This window comes from Coptis chinensis, chromosome 8 (genome assembly GCF_015680905.1).
Source record: "Coptis chinensis isolate HL-2020 chromosome 8, ASM1568090v1, whole genome shotgun sequence".
Taxonomy (NCBI): Eukaryota; Viridiplantae; Streptophyta; class Magnoliopsida; order Ranunculales; family Ranunculaceae; genus Coptis; species Coptis chinensis.
In genome coordinates this window covers 68,740,805-68,757,926 of record NC_141463.1, presented here as the reverse complement: position 1 = coordinate 68,757,926, position 17,122 = coordinate 68,740,805, and the positions used below count along the sequence as shown (strand labels likewise).

General features: G+C 37.2%; 2 protein-coding genes and 1 long non-coding RNA gene across 3 annotated transcripts; 1 reads left to right on the top strand and 2 right to left on the bottom strand.

Annotated features, from left to right (window-relative positions):
- The first annotated feature begins 249 nt into the window (after positions 1 to 249).
- LOC147482653 (uncharacterized) lies at positions 250 to 1,971 on the top strand. Its single transcript, XM_086579372.1, has 2 exons — positions 250 to 800; positions 1,887 to 1,971. Exons 1-2 carry the CDS (start codon positions 250 to 252, stop codon positions 1,969 to 1,971), a joined length of 636 nt encoding a protein of 211 aa, XP_086435498.1.
- A 4,351-nt stretch (positions 1,972 to 6,322) lies between these two features.
- LOC147482652 (uncharacterized) lies at positions 6,323 to 8,509 on the bottom strand. The gene is made up of 3 exons (XR_015205990.1): positions 7,367 to 8,509; positions 7,140 to 7,253; positions 6,323 to 6,485 (listed from the first exon to the last, which is right to left on the bottom strand). It is a non-coding gene; the product is annotated as an uncharacterized LOC147482652 (long non-coding RNA).
- Positions 8,510 to 14,163: 5,654 nt separating this feature from the next.
- LOC147482651 (uncharacterized) lies at positions 14,164 to 15,110 on the bottom strand. The gene is made up of 3 exons (XM_086579371.1): positions 14,823 to 15,110; positions 14,366 to 14,671; positions 14,164 to 14,292 (listed from the first exon to the last, which is right to left on the bottom strand). Exons 1-3 carry the CDS (start codon positions 15,108 to 15,110, stop codon positions 14,164 to 14,166), a joined length of 723 nt encoding a protein of 240 aa, XP_086435497.1.
- Positions 15,111 to 17,122: the final 2,012 nt, after the last annotated feature.

Sequence of the window (17,122 nt, the reverse complement as noted above, 5' to 3'; positions counted from 1 at the left end):
ACGCCAAAGACATGTTATGGGACTGCAGCAAGGCTCGAGAAATTTGGGCATGGAGCAGCAGACTTGTTCGCCCCGAATATTCGGGATCATAGCTTTAAAGCTTTACAGAGAATAGCAAAAGGGAGAAGTTCTATCGTTCAAGACTTGTGGAACGCGGCCATTGTCCACATCATGGTGCAGGTATGGAAAACTCGGAACCGAGAGCACTTCAAGGACATACCTATCCGCTTGAGTTTCATTACGAGAGAAATGCTGAAGGGGATCAAGGTTTCGGGCTGGCTGTCACAAGGCAGAAAACGCAATGACATGCAAGAATTTCGCATTCTTGATAGGCTGGACGTACAGGTGAAAAGCGCACCAGCACAGTTGATCCAAGAAGTGCATTGGGTCGCTCCAGTGGGCAATGTCATCAAATGCAACACCGATAGATCTGCCCAAGGAGTTCCTAGTAATGGCGGGGCTAGTATGGTATGCCGGAATAAGGAGTTAGCTGTGGTTGGGGTTCTGGCCGTGGGTCTGGGTCGGGTAGACAGCTATCATGCCGAATGCACAACCATAGTCATGGCAGCCGAGAAAGCGGTGGAGATGGATTGGGGTTGCATATGGATTGAAGCCATCTCAGAAGCTGCTGTAAAAGCATTCAATGGCGAAGCAATCCCATGGAGGTTTCGAGCGAGATGGAAGCGAGCAATTACCCGTTTACAACACTGGAAGCTATCACATGTCTGGAGAGAATTCAACTTTAGCGCGGATGCAGCAGCAAGGAAGGGATCCACTTTATTGAAGGATACTTCAGTATGGTACTCTAGTAGACCAGACTTTGTCTCTAAGATAGAATGTCCCTTTAGGACATATTATCGTTTTGGTTGATACAGTATGTAACTTGTATTGTCTTCGACAATTCCTTCTTTAATAAATTTCCTTACTTGCTCGCAAAAAAAAAATCTAATGGAAGAGAGTCTAAGAATGAAAAACTATATTAAAAACTAAATAGTGAATAATTAACTAACTTAAAACTCTACTACTAGAGAGTTATGCCTTAGTCCTCTTTATATAGGAGAGGGCTAGGTTTCCAATTTCATGCATGGGCTTTGGAGCTATATTTGGGGCCCTTAAATCAGGCCCAAAATGTAAGACCCTAAATTATTTTTATATTATTTTGTAACAATATTTAGCATTTTAGAATTTGATATTTATTTCTTAGTCAACGGGCTAGTAAATGTCGGCTCGACTTTTTGATAGAAAAAGAAAAGAGGGAAAACAAATATTTTGAATTTTGAATTTTGTGTAGAGATTTTTAATAGTTGGAAAGTTTTCAAAAGTGATTTGAATATAAGGTATGTAATAAATAGAATATTTTTAATAGAAAATAATATTCTATATTAGGAATAGAAATATTTGGTAAAATAGGAAGTTTCCAAAATGTTAAGCCTAATATAAATTCTTTAGAATAGAAGGATTTATCATAAATTAAGGGTTTTCAGAAAAATCAGTTTTTCGAACAAAACAGCTAAACACAAAGAAGAAGGGAGACACGGATTGTGCATCTGAATCGATTCTCTTTCATTTTCTAGATACTTCTTCGCAATACAGGTGAGTAGTTTAGTTTTTCTATTTCACGGCTATACAGAGATAGCTTCACTGTCCAAAAGGTTTTCCACACAATATGTTTTTCTATTTATTTATTATGTAGTTATTCTATAGCATGCTACGGTCTCGTCGAATTGTTAAAAATGGTTCATTGTTGGTTTATTATTTTGCTGAACCACTGCTGAAACTTTGTTAAGTGTGTTAATGGCGTCGTCAAGCCAAAAGAAAGAAATCGTCCTGCTTGTTTTGTTTGAACTTTTAGGTTTGTTGTGATGTTAAATTGTTGGTTGGATTAGGATTGGTGATAGTGGGGTGATTGAGTTGTTGGTTTATGGGGACTGTCAATCCTTTGAAAAAGCTGTTAATGGCGTTGAGATTTAATTGGTGAGGAGTGAGGATGTTTGGGTTTGATTAGAATTAGGTGTTTGGGTGGAGATCAAAACTCGAACCGATTGGTGGTGGTTGGAGGTTGGCAGTGGTGCAGATGAGCTTCGATAGGCATTAATGGCGGACGAGATCTAGTTTGGAGGAAGGGAATCGAGGTAAGGAATGGGATTTTTGTGTTTGATAAAGTTGTAGGGGTTTTTGCAAGGAGTGAAACTATGGGTATGAGGAAGTGAGGAGTGGCTGATCCGGTGGTGGAGGGAGCAGGTGAGGAAGATGACCTCAGTTGGGCTGGGCTTTGGGCAAAAAAAATATATATTCTTTTGTTTTCTTTGGGCCGGACCTAAGTTGGTTTGTTTTGTTTTGTTTGGGCCAGTTTCTATTTTTATTTTGGGCCGGTCCATATAAATTAGAATGGTCAAGGTGAGCCTTTAAGTGTTTAGACTTTTGGGCCTTGGTTTTGTTTAGTTGGGTTCGGACTATGGGTGGAAGTGTTTAAACACGGGTTTGGGTTAGGACCTGTTTGGATGACCACTGGTTTAGGATTTGTTGGTATGTTGGTTTTGACACATTAACTGATCAACCTTTTGATTGTTATTCGTTAACTTTGTTTATTTTATATATATTAAATTTTATGGACTAATCCAATGGTAGCATGTTGTGAAAGTCTGTATAAACTGATTTGTCATTATCTAAGAAAGATTTGACGTTGATATTGTGTATTTTTGACGCGTGACGAGTTTGAGGTTTTAAGAGACATGATATTCTTAAAACGCTATAAAAAAATATTATGCGGTACGTTTGAAGAAAATTATGACATTATATGATATGTTGGGATATATATATTAAATGCAATATTTTTTGGAGAAATAAATGTAAACGCTCCATCATTATATTTGTGAGATGCTACTATGAGGTAGTATAATATTTGTGGATATTTTCCAAGGAATTGTGGCTTAGTGCAATAATTTATTTGGCACGAGAAAGAATGAAAGTTGTTATGAGATATATACGTATGATACCTGAATAAAGTACGTAATGAAAATCTTGGAACCTAGCTACCCCAACTCATGTGATTGGCCCATGTGAAGGGCGTATGTGATTTGATTGTTCCTTCTGGCGTTTCAGTGAATCTGAATGGCCCTTCTAGCGTAGCTGAATAGTAGTTTGATTATCTCGTTCGCAAACTTTAGAACGAGATGCGCGTTATATTTTATGCCGAATAGTGGCAGTACCCATGTAATGACGTTCGTGTGGGGGTTACCTGGTATGCGATATCCCGCTTAGGGTAATTACATACGGAGTGGTTCATTACGTGAGGGGAGGAATGTGGATGTACATGTTCGGCGTTGGGGAGTGATTATGGTAGCCAGGGAAACTAGGTAAGACATAGAGACGACGTGATTCTAGAGACACTTGAAGAAAGTTTAAACAATAATTGTGATGATATATCAAAGTGTACGTTAAATCTATAATAAATGATTTATTGTAATTTATGTTGCATTCACAATGACTTTGCAGAAGGGTGGGTTGAATTGATTATCTATGCAGGTGTGACCCACTCTGTGATTAGGCTTACATCATCGTAAGTATAGAGTAAGTTTTAGTTTTGTTATTTTATTATTGGATACAGTTGGTCTAGTACGGATTGGAAGCTAAGGCGCCTTAGTGGAGGAACTACCTGCCTTAATTAGTGTATTTAAGAATGTTGTATTAGTCGTTGGAAGCGAAGGCGCCTCGGTGGAGGAACTAACTGCCTTATTGATTGTGTATATATATGTATAAGTATAATTTGTATTTTTAGGGCTACTCATACCAGCATTGTTTATAATGCTGACCCAATTTGCATGTTTGCTTATCGGGTATGTTCATAAAATGAACCCAGTTGATAAGTATTGACAGAATTAGTATTGAAAAAGGTTGGTTGTTGCTTGTGGTTTGCGCTAGCATCTCATTCTAGGATATGTTTTGTTTTCCCTTGAGGTGCAATAGATTTTAATTGAGACAATGTTTTTTTTGTATTTTCAGTTGTAATTATAATGAAAGTGTTGTTGAAAGGAAATTTGTAATTTAAACATATTTGTGAGTTTTTGGTAATGACGAGGACTTTTGTTTATTTAAAAATTTTATTGGTTTCAAATTATTAAAATAATTAAATAGATGATGGGTTTTTGGAAGTGGAGAGTGCATCACACCTCAAAAATCGAAGAGTCGGGAACAAATAATGGTTTTCCGATTTTGTCGAAATTCGGGGTGTGACACAAAACCAAATTACTTAAGTCCAAAAAAGGTTTATCTGTTGGAAATTACTGACACAGCCTTTTCGTCTACTTTTACTCTTTTGATTGGATCAAGGTTTAGACCGTTAGAAAGCTCTTTCCGGGATGGTAGTTTTGACATATAATAGCCCCAATTCCGAGGTCTGAGTCCAAAGATACGACTTACGGAAATTCTGTTGACTTTTATACTCTATTTCTACTCGCATTGACTTTGACTTTTTAGCTTTGACTGGGCTTAAAAAGGCTTTTTCTCCTTGAATCTTGGCCTTTAGTCATAGAACTTCTTAGTAACCAACCTTTGCTCCTTTCTCTTGAAAAAGTGACATATTTCTTCATATATTTGACTCCAAGACCTGAAATACATAAAAGCACGTAAACAGTAATAACTCTTATTTATTATACACATAATTGGTCTAAATGTAATATTATTAAGGGGTTAAAACTACAGTTTTTGGCTCTTATCACATGCCTAGAAGCAAACATCCACAATTACAATCCAATACATAGTTAATTAATAAAGAACAATCCATAAAAGAATTTGAAGCTACAGTGTTACAACACTTACCAACAGTAGAGTTGAAGAGCCACAAACATTCAAAACAAAATTACAGTCACTTTTGCGGCCTTTGTTATTTTCTCTACGACGAAGTGATGCCCGCATGAGTGACCTGAATAGGAACGCAAGCACATCAGTACCCCAAGCATACCCCAAGCATACGAGGCACAATTTTTCGTATCAGCCAGGAATGGTAGATACTTCGTATGCACATGATAACCTCCTGGCTCTGAAAAATTGTGCTTCCAATGAGGAATAACACAAATGCAATCACGCGTTATGCTTCGCTCACACCTGCTCGTCGGCGTACGAAGGTAGTTTGCAGCCAGCACAATTTCACTGATTTCCCTCTTACCTCTGACTCTGGAGGACTTAGGCCCAAATATTTCTTACATGCTTCATGAGTGTTCAATTTTGAGTTGCCCACAATTGGTTCCCAATTACATTTAAGCCTAGAATATAGGCAACATTCTCTAGTGTAATTGTTGCTTCAAAAGTTGGAAAGTGGAATGATTTAGTCTTTGGTCGCCAACGATCAACCAAAGCAGATATCAAGTCCCGGTCCCCATGGAACTGGCCTATTTTTCTCAGGTGCTTGAAGCCCAAACCTGCGACCATTTTCTTTTGGGCATTAGATAATATCCAGTCATTTACCTTTTGATTGTGCTCATATGTATGGACCACTGGTCGAACATGTTACTCATTTAGACAAGTTATTGAATGTTAATTAATAGAAGCAAACTGAAAATTTATAATTAATAAATAGTTGAAGATAGCTAGTTACCTCTCCTTCCATGAGCAAAGATGATATATGATCATCTTGTAAGTATAAATGCTGCATAATTTGTAGTCTGTTGTCCATGCTGCAAGGTGTAGTAGGAAGTAGATTAGTAGAAAAAAGTTAGAGCCGAGATAATTAAACTAGAACAGTTCACTATACCAAAACAGTACATTCCTAACGGTCAGAAACCGTTACTAATAATATTTGTAACGGTTTAAAACCGTTACATAATTATTTATTGTAACGGTTTTTTCCGTAACTAAAAATATTTGCTAACGGTTTTATGTGCTTAATTGTGTTACTCTTTTCTAACATTAGTAACGCTTTTATAGAGTTCGTAACACTTTTTGACCGTTTTTTTAACAACAGTAACGGTTTTATAGTATTAGTAACGCTTTTTTGTGTTACTCTTTTCCAACAACAGTAACGGTTTTAGAAAGTTAGTAACGTTTATTTATGTAATTGATTTATAGAATTTGTAACATTTTGGTAACGGTTTTGTTGCTTTGTAAGTGTTACTTATTACAAAGCTTAGTTACGGTTTTCCACCGTTACAAAACTATTTCATATGTAAAAAAAATAATTTCTCCCAAAACCACTCTTTTTGGGAGACTACTAACCTGCATAAAGATGTCCCCACTTATTGGGTATTCTACGTCCATAACATATACAAAAAATCTCACAAATACATCTAATCACATAATCTTTTATTAAAATAATATCACGAAAACGCCTTTTCATAAATAAGACTTGTCACGAATGAAATATACATTGTTTTCCAAATCAATGAGACTTGTCCCTAAACTCAAGCTCTCACGTCATTTGTACAGAACTCCCACTTTCAATAGTTGCAAGCATCAGGGGATGACTTTGGTATGGTATCATCAGAAAAGTCCTTTTCATCATATACACCAATAGAAATAAATAAAAAGGAGTCAGGCAGTAGAAAACAAATATGTATAGATATATACTTATATCATTATATCTTATTCTTAAGTAGTAGCTCCTTATACTCAAACTACAAAATTCAGAAAAGAGAGTATGGTAATAGACTAGTAGCAATAGAAGCATAGTATTGAAAGTTTATGTAACGCCCCAAAACCCTATAACCTTGTCAGACACCTTGACGAAAGACATAAAATTTTTGGCAAAATCTCCTTTGTATTTTCAACATTTCATAGACATAAATCCCGTCATAACCTGAAAATCAAATAATATACTTTCATATCATATATTAAAACCTCAGACCTCGGTCGTAAACCTAACTACTCAAATATATATTGATTCGTAGAACCAGCTACTTAACCATCTCGACCAATGCCAGTTAAGTCAAATAACTAATCCTCGAATCAAAAGGACACTATATACACTAGTATACTGCATTGCAGTGGGGGCATGAGCAGAGCGGGGAAGATTTTTTTTTAGGGGGGGGTTTCAAGAATATGAAATGTCCATCTTACTTAGGTTTAAACGGTTTTTATGCTTTCATACATAGCTTGACTGGATGGGATTGGAATATCAATAAGCTACAAAGAAATCACGAACATACCTTAAGGAGTTTTCCAGCACCCATAACAAAACCGGCATCAGTGTTTCCAATTCCACTAGTGAACTAGCCAAATGCACCAACATTGCATGTGTGTAAATCAATACCAAGTAAGACCTGCAAGCAAATTAAATAAAGTCATAAAAGGAACCACAAAAATAAAAGAAGCCTATTGGGAGAGGGAGAGGGAGAGAGAGAGGCACCTCCCCAGGCCTACAATGATGACATACCTTTATAATCCGGGTTAGCCTGCAATACGATTGAACAAATACTTGATAAATACCAGCAAAATATTAAATTCACTTAGCTGGAAAGATACAAGCGCTTTCATACTTAATGTATAAACATCCTTTTAATTTCTAAATGCAAAAAAGGGTAAGAACTTGGCCTATGTGGCTTGTGTGTGGGCTGTTAGTGGTCTGCAGTGGCTTTTTTGTGGCATGTCAGTAGTATATGCTTCAGCAGTAAAATGTTAGCTCATAACTCAACAAGACTTCACAATCTAAATTATGTATACTTCCTACAATTTGTGGACACCTTTCTAAATTCAAAATATATATACTTTTGACCTTGCACGCGTGGCACTAAGAGTACAAAGCAATATCTATATATTAAGCACTTGGAAAGTCCGAAACATATATCACTTGGAAACTTACAGTGCAATGAACACTGCTATGCTTGGAAAAGCCCGAGGCATAATCTCCGGGAAACCACGCCTTTATCTTTTATGGTGGTTGTTTCAAGCTTGAGGCATAATCTCTGCAAAACCATGTCTTTCTTTGCAAATGTGTTTTAAGTCGAGATCAAGAGCTTCTTAAGGTAAAATTTGAGTTTCAAGCAAAAAACATGTATATATATAGCCAACTGGACACGCAATAAGCATATAATAGGAAAAGGAATAACAACGAGCACACAAACCTTCTTAAGTGTTTCAGCAAGTTTTTTTCTGGTTAAGAACCACATCATCAGGCACATCAGTTCCTCAAGTAGCAAGATTTTTGTTTTCTACATGTGTAGGATCCTCTGTAAGATTTAAGACATGTTAGGCTACACATTGCAAGTATTTTTAAAAACGTCAAAGAAGAAAAACAAAAAAACAATTTTCAATGGAGATTCCTTCAAATTTTATATTCACAATAGTTTAACATCAAAAGACAATATTCAATGTTCGGTGAAATTATAAATACAAAAAGAATGCAATTACCGACCAGATAAAGATTAGATCTGGTTCATGACAATTCTGACCACACTTGTAAAATCAATTTATCATGACAAACCCTTTGGTTTTTAATTCTTTGATTTTATAATTTTAGCAACTTAAAAGCATGTCTGTCTTTTACAAAGCGATCTTTTATAGAGCATAGGCTCACCTTGAGTGGCCTCTTTACGAGCAATGTTAGCTTTCAAAGATCTCAGAGTCGCTTCGGGCAACCTCAATTCAATTTGCTCCAGTCAAAGTGCTGTTGTTCGATTATTTGCTTGCAGCATTTGTAACCCCACTGATGATCTTTCCACCAAGAACCCCATACACATGTATGGTTGTTAATATAGACATCCTCCTCATACTTCTTGTAAGTGTTGTCTCCAGCAAATACCATATATATGTGAGAACAGCTACATCTCAAAATCATCAAAATTTAGAAAAAAACTGAAATACGAGAAATATCAAAGTTGTTACAAATGATAGACTGATAGCCCTAAAACATATTGAGGGGCATTAATCCATAAAAGATGCCATCCAAATTGAAGCGGGAATGAAAAGTGTTGTTGAAGACTAAAAGGGGTTTCCAAACACTAAGGCTCGGCAATCAAACAAGGGAACCAATGAACATATACATGAATAAATGTTAAACAACTTACCTGGCCTTTAATCGCTCTACCAGCACGATCATATTCAACTTGTTTCTCACTTTGTCCTAAGTCCAGAAGTCCAGTCCAGAAGACTTCTCTGTATCCTAACTCTGTTCATATAAATGGATAATTGACACGATAACGCCTCCAAAAGAATATGTTGACAGCATACATGAACTGCTATGCTCCCTTTGGAGAATCCCCTGGTGGATATCTTAGGCACTGGGGCTTACTGGCTTATATTGATCCCGATCTACCTATGCTTCAAACCAAGCATGCTTACCGTCAAAAAGGTTTATAACCCGCGAGCTTATGTTACCTATAAGTGATGGGAGTGGCCGGAACACCGGTTGATTCAGTGATTTACCCATCCATTAAAGTGGATCTATCGTCATAAGCAGGGATAATCACTATAGAGGCAGGAGAGACGGATAAGTCCCCGTCAGAATTGGCTCGGATCCGAATATTCTTTTTCAACGTTTCAACTTGATCAACCGAGTAAACTGCAATTTCGCTTAGTTTCCCGGTCAACAAAGTCCATTGGCACGGGATCCGTATATGGAGGCCGTGGTACCGCTTTGTGCTACTTATTTTGGTAGTGTTCGATCAATCGGCTTTGCCTTTGTTTATTAATAATAATCTGCATCGGATTAGGATAACCCGCTTATGGTTCGGATCAAGGGGTGAACCCTAATAGGTGCTGCCCCCGCCTTCACTTGCTCGCTCCCGGTTTTGGAATTGCGCTACCGTAACCTATGCTTGCTCGTACTTATAGCTTCGCCAGATATGGTCTCAAAATGGAAGGTATCTTCTTTTGGTCCGCCGGCTCTCGATCTCCTTAAGCGCTTCGCTGTCGGCTTAGTCCTCTCTCATTGGTTTTTCTAATTCAGCATTTCACAAGAGCAGAGGGAAAGAGTTTGTTTTGAAGCCCTTCAACGCTAAAGAGAGAAAGCCTTTGGTTTGGAAGAAAGAGCCTCTCTGAATGAACCTTTATTGCTATTCGTGCTTAATACTTTCTCACATGACGAAGCGAAAGCTCCAATAGTTTGACGGGAGAGGCAATCCCAAGCAAGTGGGAAAAGTCCCGTTGGCCCGAACGCAAACAGGATACAACTAATCCAAATAAACTGCAGGAAGTTTACATTTCAAGATTAACAAGAGACAAGGAAAACAACTTCTGATTTTTCAAGAGCTAGAGCACGTGTGACATATTGGAATTTATAAGAATATTAGATCAAGGGTCACCTATAAAGGGGAAACAGGTTTTCCATATATTGAGTACTACCCTTTGTTCCCATGATTCCACGTGCATGTATGATTAGTACTAAGCCAACAAGAGAGCTGGCCAGACACCGAAAAGAAACCTGGTGTATAACAAGAACAGATTCAGTTTATCCACCTGATAGCAAGTATCTAAGAGAAGAAAAAATATAAATAAATAAAAAACTAGTTGTCCTATATCATATCTAATAGAATCGAAGTATTTGATTATCTGCATATATGAAACCATTGCATCCAATAGATTATCTGCATCTCTTTTTTTCAAAATAAATCCATTGGATACCCCAGCTGATGGCTCCCTACTTCCAGTGAAATCTGTATTGCAAATTGAGCTGCTACGCACATCATCACCTGAGCCATTTGGGATCCACAGATAATCATTGCAACTTTGCTGGTGTTGTTTGACCAAGTGCTTTGTGTAACTCGCACTATGGGAAAGTTTAAAAATCCATGCAAACTTTTTTCGATCACCATCACGACCGACTCGGCTTCAAATTGGTGATCCACCATCTCATAATAAGGGGAAATGTTCATACCCATGTTAGTGAGAGTAGAAAAACTATGTTCATTGAAGTTACAGTGTGAAAAAACCCGTAGATTTTCCTCTAGACCAGCAAGGTCAGGTGCATCAAGTCCCATCATATCCAAATGGTTTTCATTCCACAACTGGTTTTGATTATCGATCATCAGTAGTAATATCCATGGTTAGATCTCCAAATCCAAATGCCATTATGCTATCAATATTGTTACTTTGAACCTGAAGATAATCTTGACCAATAAACTGAGTTTTCAAGTTTTTCATCCAAGACCGAACACAAGTAAGAGGTAATAAGCTAATTTTGGTGAAAAAATTAAAAAACTGGAACCACAGGACATCACTTATTCAGTGACTTGCTTTTTTCTACATTTAATATCACTTTTAAAGCGGTTTCATATTTTCTAATTTTCAAATCGTTTTTAAAGTGATCCCATTGTTTAGAGAGAATTGAATGCTCCCACTATTTACCCAAGTGATCAACCCACAAGCTGCCATTACTGCTATTCATCAAAAGCAGGACCACAAGCTCCAGACAATTAGCTAATTAAGACTCTTAATCATCTTGGTGCGCACTAAACATTGGACAACATATTTAGGTGACGGAGAGTAAACAAGCCATTTGGGCCACAACAACTATTCGAGTAGTTATGGAGTGGGGACGCACCTAGTTTGTCCAGAGCTCCTTCAGAAAATGGAGGTGGATTGTGCGGTCTGCATGCTGCCACTAAGATCATGAGAAGGATGACCAGTGCGATTACATCAGCTAGGGATCTGTCAAAAGGTGCACTGAACACACATTTGTCACAGAGCCAATGTCCTAAAAGTCTAAAACCTCAGGTTCTTCCCCCGAGAGGCTGAATTCGGGATTCATTCTCTAATATTAAACATCAGAAGTATAACTCACAGTGAAAACAAATTCAGAGTCAACCGAAGTTCCTGAGGAATTTGACCATAGAGTTGATTTTCTGACAGGTCTCTACAATATAATAGCATGGTTAGATTGGTTTAGAAACATTACACATGTATGTTAATGTAATAAAATAGGAAAAACTGGAGGTTCCTTACATCTCCATAACACTTCTCAGATTTCCAAACTCTGCCAGAATGTAACCAGTTAATCTGTTCTTGCTAAGAATTCTAGTGGATAAACATACAAGGCATTAGCTATAACTTGATTTGCTCTTCACAAACAAAGAAGTCCAAAGTCTGTTTCTATAGGCCATTTTGTCAAATTCCTTTATTATAGATCTTATGGCGTCAAGAAAAATTGTGGGTTGACATCTAGTTACACATTACACAAAGAAGCCCAGCCTCTCATTTAAAATGTAGAGAAAAGTAGAGATAAACCAACAGTGCAAAGGTGCATTTTGAACCTGAAATTTATAATTTCAACTTTGACATGTATCCTAAAGAAAATTACTTGTGCTTTGGCATGTATCCTCTACTTATTTGAGCTTCTTTTCAAACTCGGGTGTAATTGTTCGAAATTCAGCCTCTAAACCTTTAAGTAACATCTCAACAGTTGGCAATGACAAAGTGTCTATTAATTCATCCAAGAAAGTCCGATAACAATCACAAATTTCTACTGAAATGCACTTTAGGTAATAGTTTGGCTACATAAATCCTATAACCATTCTGAAGAAATGAAATTGAACAAATATACTACTGTTTCAATGTCAATATCATGACCTATTTAAGCCAAGAATACATAAAGACTAAATATGGCGTATCCTTCTTTGATTGGTAAACAGTGACTAGTATTTATGTATTAATGTATGTGGCATTTCCAGGATAACAGGACACGATTAATAAGCCAAGAATCCAGTAAATTGGAAATGATCTCAAATGAACACTCTAAAAATATTTACGATCCACTATATTAAGAGGTAATATGATATGCTAAAAAAGAGCACCCTTACTAACCTTGCCAGCCCTTGAAAAGAATTGAAACACGTCTTTTCATCGCCTTCAAAGAAATCTGTCAAACAAAGCTTAAACTCGAGAATTGAGTAGAAAAATGATAAAAATAAGCATAAACATGAATTGGAAAATAAACCAAAAATTGACACAAAATACACAGTCCTTTGATCTCGCTCGGATCAGCCTCTCGCCCTCTGGCTCCACTTCTTCCTTCTTCTCTTTATAGCGTCAGTAGGGAAAGAAAGGTCAAGGCTCCACCATCCTCCCTCCTCCTTTATCCGGGCTTGGGACCGGCAGTGCAAAACCAATTATATTGATTTGCACGACGCGGAGTTAAAATGGGTTAGTACTTTCTTCAACCAGCTAAGCAAACAAGCATACATATACTGCAATCAAATTTAATAAATAGATATAGTACGAACATATTAAAGTCAATACTCATCCATACCAAAAAAAAGACCATGAGTTTGTCAAGTCACTATGACATCCATATTAAATAAAAAACAAACGACATTCAAAACATAAAGTAACCAAACCATATTGAAAAATTCCACGTTCAGAAAGTTTGCATATCCCAAACAACTTATTAAGAAAACTGCATCCTTGACTCGAGCCAAATTAAAGGACCTCCTGCACTAAAGCCATCCAAAAATCTAACTCCATCTTGGGGCCCATCGTAAACAAGAGCATCACCAACTAAGACTTCCTCTATGTAGACCTTTTTTCACCTGCGAGAACTTTTCTGCCATTGCAATCTCCAGCTGTCTCTGTCATGACATACCCCTTAGCAACCACTACACCATCCCTATTTAATAAAGATACATTTGGTGAAGAACCAAGCGTCCCAGAAGGAGGATTCAAATTTGCAAACATATTCATCAAGTTTTGTTGAGTCGAGTGACGAATAGAACTTGAACCGACTTCAGTTTCTGGTGTTGTTTGGCCGCACGGTGGTTGAGCAGTCGGTGTTCCATTGCTTTTGACAGCCTTAAGTACATCCTGACACAATTTATAGTAACAATTAGTTATACATAATGATATTGTATGCAATAAAGCACAAGTGCAAACTGCAAACTCACCTTTAACACGCCCATGACATTAACTAAGGAAGACTTCATCTTCATTCATTTCCCCTTCAACTCGGAATTGGATGAAGAGTTTGCTTGTGCAATAATGCCTTTGCAATACCTGACGTTGCAATTGCTTCTTAGACTTGTTGGAGCTGATTCCACGAGTTCTACTCCCTTTGTCGGGCCCAAAGACTTCGGACAACTCATCATTATCGAAGTCTACTTCCATTACACCGCCTCACCACCCCGGCTTGCTTCTTTTTTCTTTTTTATGAGAAGCCTCCACTTGTTCCTACAATATTAACCACCGATATGAGTAATACAATATGCAACATAGTCTATATACAATACCAACACACAGGTAAGTTCAAGCTTCAATGTTATTAAAACTTACATAATGGGTCTGAGCACTCGCTAATATAGTTCCATCGCGACGCTCATGTCCTTTTTTCCAACTATCTACCCGTCCATGTTTTCTGCTAGGATCTTCTTTATCCTACAAAAAAAAATCCTTAATAGTTGTTAGTATAACGTGATAAGAAATCGTTAGTGCAAGAATAGACACCTACCATTTTATCCAGTTTATGGGCATATGTGTCCCGCCCATTAGTATGTCGATATATATTCTTTTTGGCATTCTCTGCATTCTTTGCGTTTCTAGCTCTCACTTCAGCGGTACTCTCATTTCTAACAAACACAACCCAATGATTTGGGTCCTTACCATCTGGGCATGCTGCAATAGCTTCTTCCAAGCTCCCGCACTTACGCAAAATTTCTTTTCGCAGGGCATACTTTGCTGATCTGAACTTTTGGGGAAAGTCCTTTTCAACTTCTCGGCATGCCATTGCTTGGGGAACATTAGGCTCAAATTCTTCCTACATGACCAAAGTGACTTTTGTTTATTTCATATTAAGTAAATTTCCATACATAGGGCTGGACAACATGTAGATATAGGATTTGAAAAACATACTAATATTCAAGAATAATGGATGCTATCATCGAAATTAAAGTACATGTAAATCTTACCATTAATTTATTCCAGACATTATCCTTGAAGCTTCCATCTATTTTCCTCCAATCCTTGTAATGAATTGGAATACGAGATCGAACATAAATACCAACCTGGGTATTCCATTTGGCATGGTTAGGACCCACAGCGACGCCATCCTCATCGAACTCTATAGGTAACTTGGTAATCGTTGGTGAGTTTCTCGAAAGCTGAGATGTGTGAGAGTTTGAAGTTGAATTATGAGATGGAAGTGGGACTGAACTTGATGGCTGGGAAGCAATAGATTGAGAATGACCTAGTGCCATTATTAAATAGCCTACTATATGACAAAAAAATGTTAGAACAAATAGGTAAAATTAGGATACCGCAAAAAAATGACAAAGTTCAAAAGTATACATTTATAGAGACTATTCTTGATTAAAAAAAAAGATAAAAAAACAACTCAAACACACCTTTCACCAAACTACACAGACAAACTTCAAAATAGAAAGAGTTTATATATCTAAAAGTAGAAAATGAGAAATTCGCATGCAACTAAAAATCTCATAATATGATAGTGCAACTATTACAATCAGGTTAGACTTTCCATCAACGGCTGCAAATTAGGTTGGTCCTCAAGAATAGATTGGAAGTCAATTGGTGCATCTAGTTCATCAACTCGACTTGTCAATCGCCTAGGCGAATTTATGACTACCCACCAGTTAGGATTTCTCAAATCCTCCGAGTAAAACACCTGACTAGCCTCAGAAGCAAGAATCACCGGCTCATCAAAGTATTGATCAACACTCTTTAGCCTATTGAGATTAACCATCACCAAATTAGAATCACGGACAAAGTTTACAACCATTGGTATTGTCCTCCACCCTCACCCAATTGCAGTAAAAGACAACATGCTGGAAGGTCGTATAGTCCAACTCTATTATCTGTTCGATAACCCCATACCACTTAGTCGATGCATCAATGGGATTTTTGTCTTTCCTACTCGACGTAAACGTAGTGATTGCTTTCATGCAAACACCACTATCTTGTGTGGAAACTGTTTTAGGTCATGCGACCTAGTAGAGAACACAAAACCATTAACACGGTACTTTTATATGTTTTAGCTTTGAACAATGGTCCTTGGACAAATCGCCATAAGTCACAATCTGTGTCTTTTGCAGCCAACAACTGTGAAGTAAAAAAAAAACGACAATTAGAAAGATAAAATTAAAATACTAATTGTAATATCCTACTAAACTAAATTATATATAAAACAATACCTTGTCATATAACCACACAATAAACTCAGTCTGTATCTCCATACGTCTTTGCTACCCTTTTTTTCTGGCACGTGCAGTTACTTGCAAGGCACGATATTCACTACAATTTGTTTATACAGTTTGACACGACTATTTATTACGACTTTTTAGACTAGTAAATGTTTGAGTCAAATCTATCAAAAACAATCAAACCTGTAATGTTCATCAAGCTTTTCGATGTCGAGTCGAAAAATAACCCACCTACGGATTTGTATCCATTGTTTCTTGCCTAGGATCACAGTTTTACCCTCAAGTATAGGCCCCTCATCACTATATTCTCCATCTTCATCTAGAAACGCCTCACGAGTAGCTTTGTGATTTCCATCCCGAGAATTTGGCATGTGCTCCATAGCATACCCTAATGACTTCGAAACAATATAGGACTCCGCAATGGAGCCTTCAACATAACGTTTATTGCTCAGAATATTTTTACACTCATTCATTGCCCTATTAAAATAAACAAAACCAAAATTGTACTTTGTAGTTTCGTCGATAATAATTGCCACTAAATAAAAAATAAAAGTAAAGGCATTTTAAATACCGTTCAAATGGATACATCCACCTAGGATACACAGGTCCACAAATCAACCCTTCATCAGCCAAATGCACCAAGAGGTGGATGCTGATATCAAAGAAAGCGGTTGGAAAATACTTTTCTAATACACACAATGCCTCTTCAACCATGTATTTGGCATCTTGGATTTCCTTTCGGATTAAGACTTTCGAACATAGAAGATTAAAAAATAAGCTAATCTGATGAATAGCTCTACGCAAATCGCGGTGTTTTGGAAAAGCGTGCTGAAGCAAAATTGGAAGCAAGTAACACATAATCACGTAATAGTCATGTGATTTCATTGTAAGCAAACCAGGAGGACTCAAAGTGACAATGTTTTTTAAGTTCGATGAAAAACCTGTACGAAGCTTCAAATTCTTCAAAATTGTGTAGAACTCAAGCTTCTCATCTTTATTCAAAACAAATGGGGCCTTTGGTTTAACAGATCTCCCTGTGATTGGGTCTG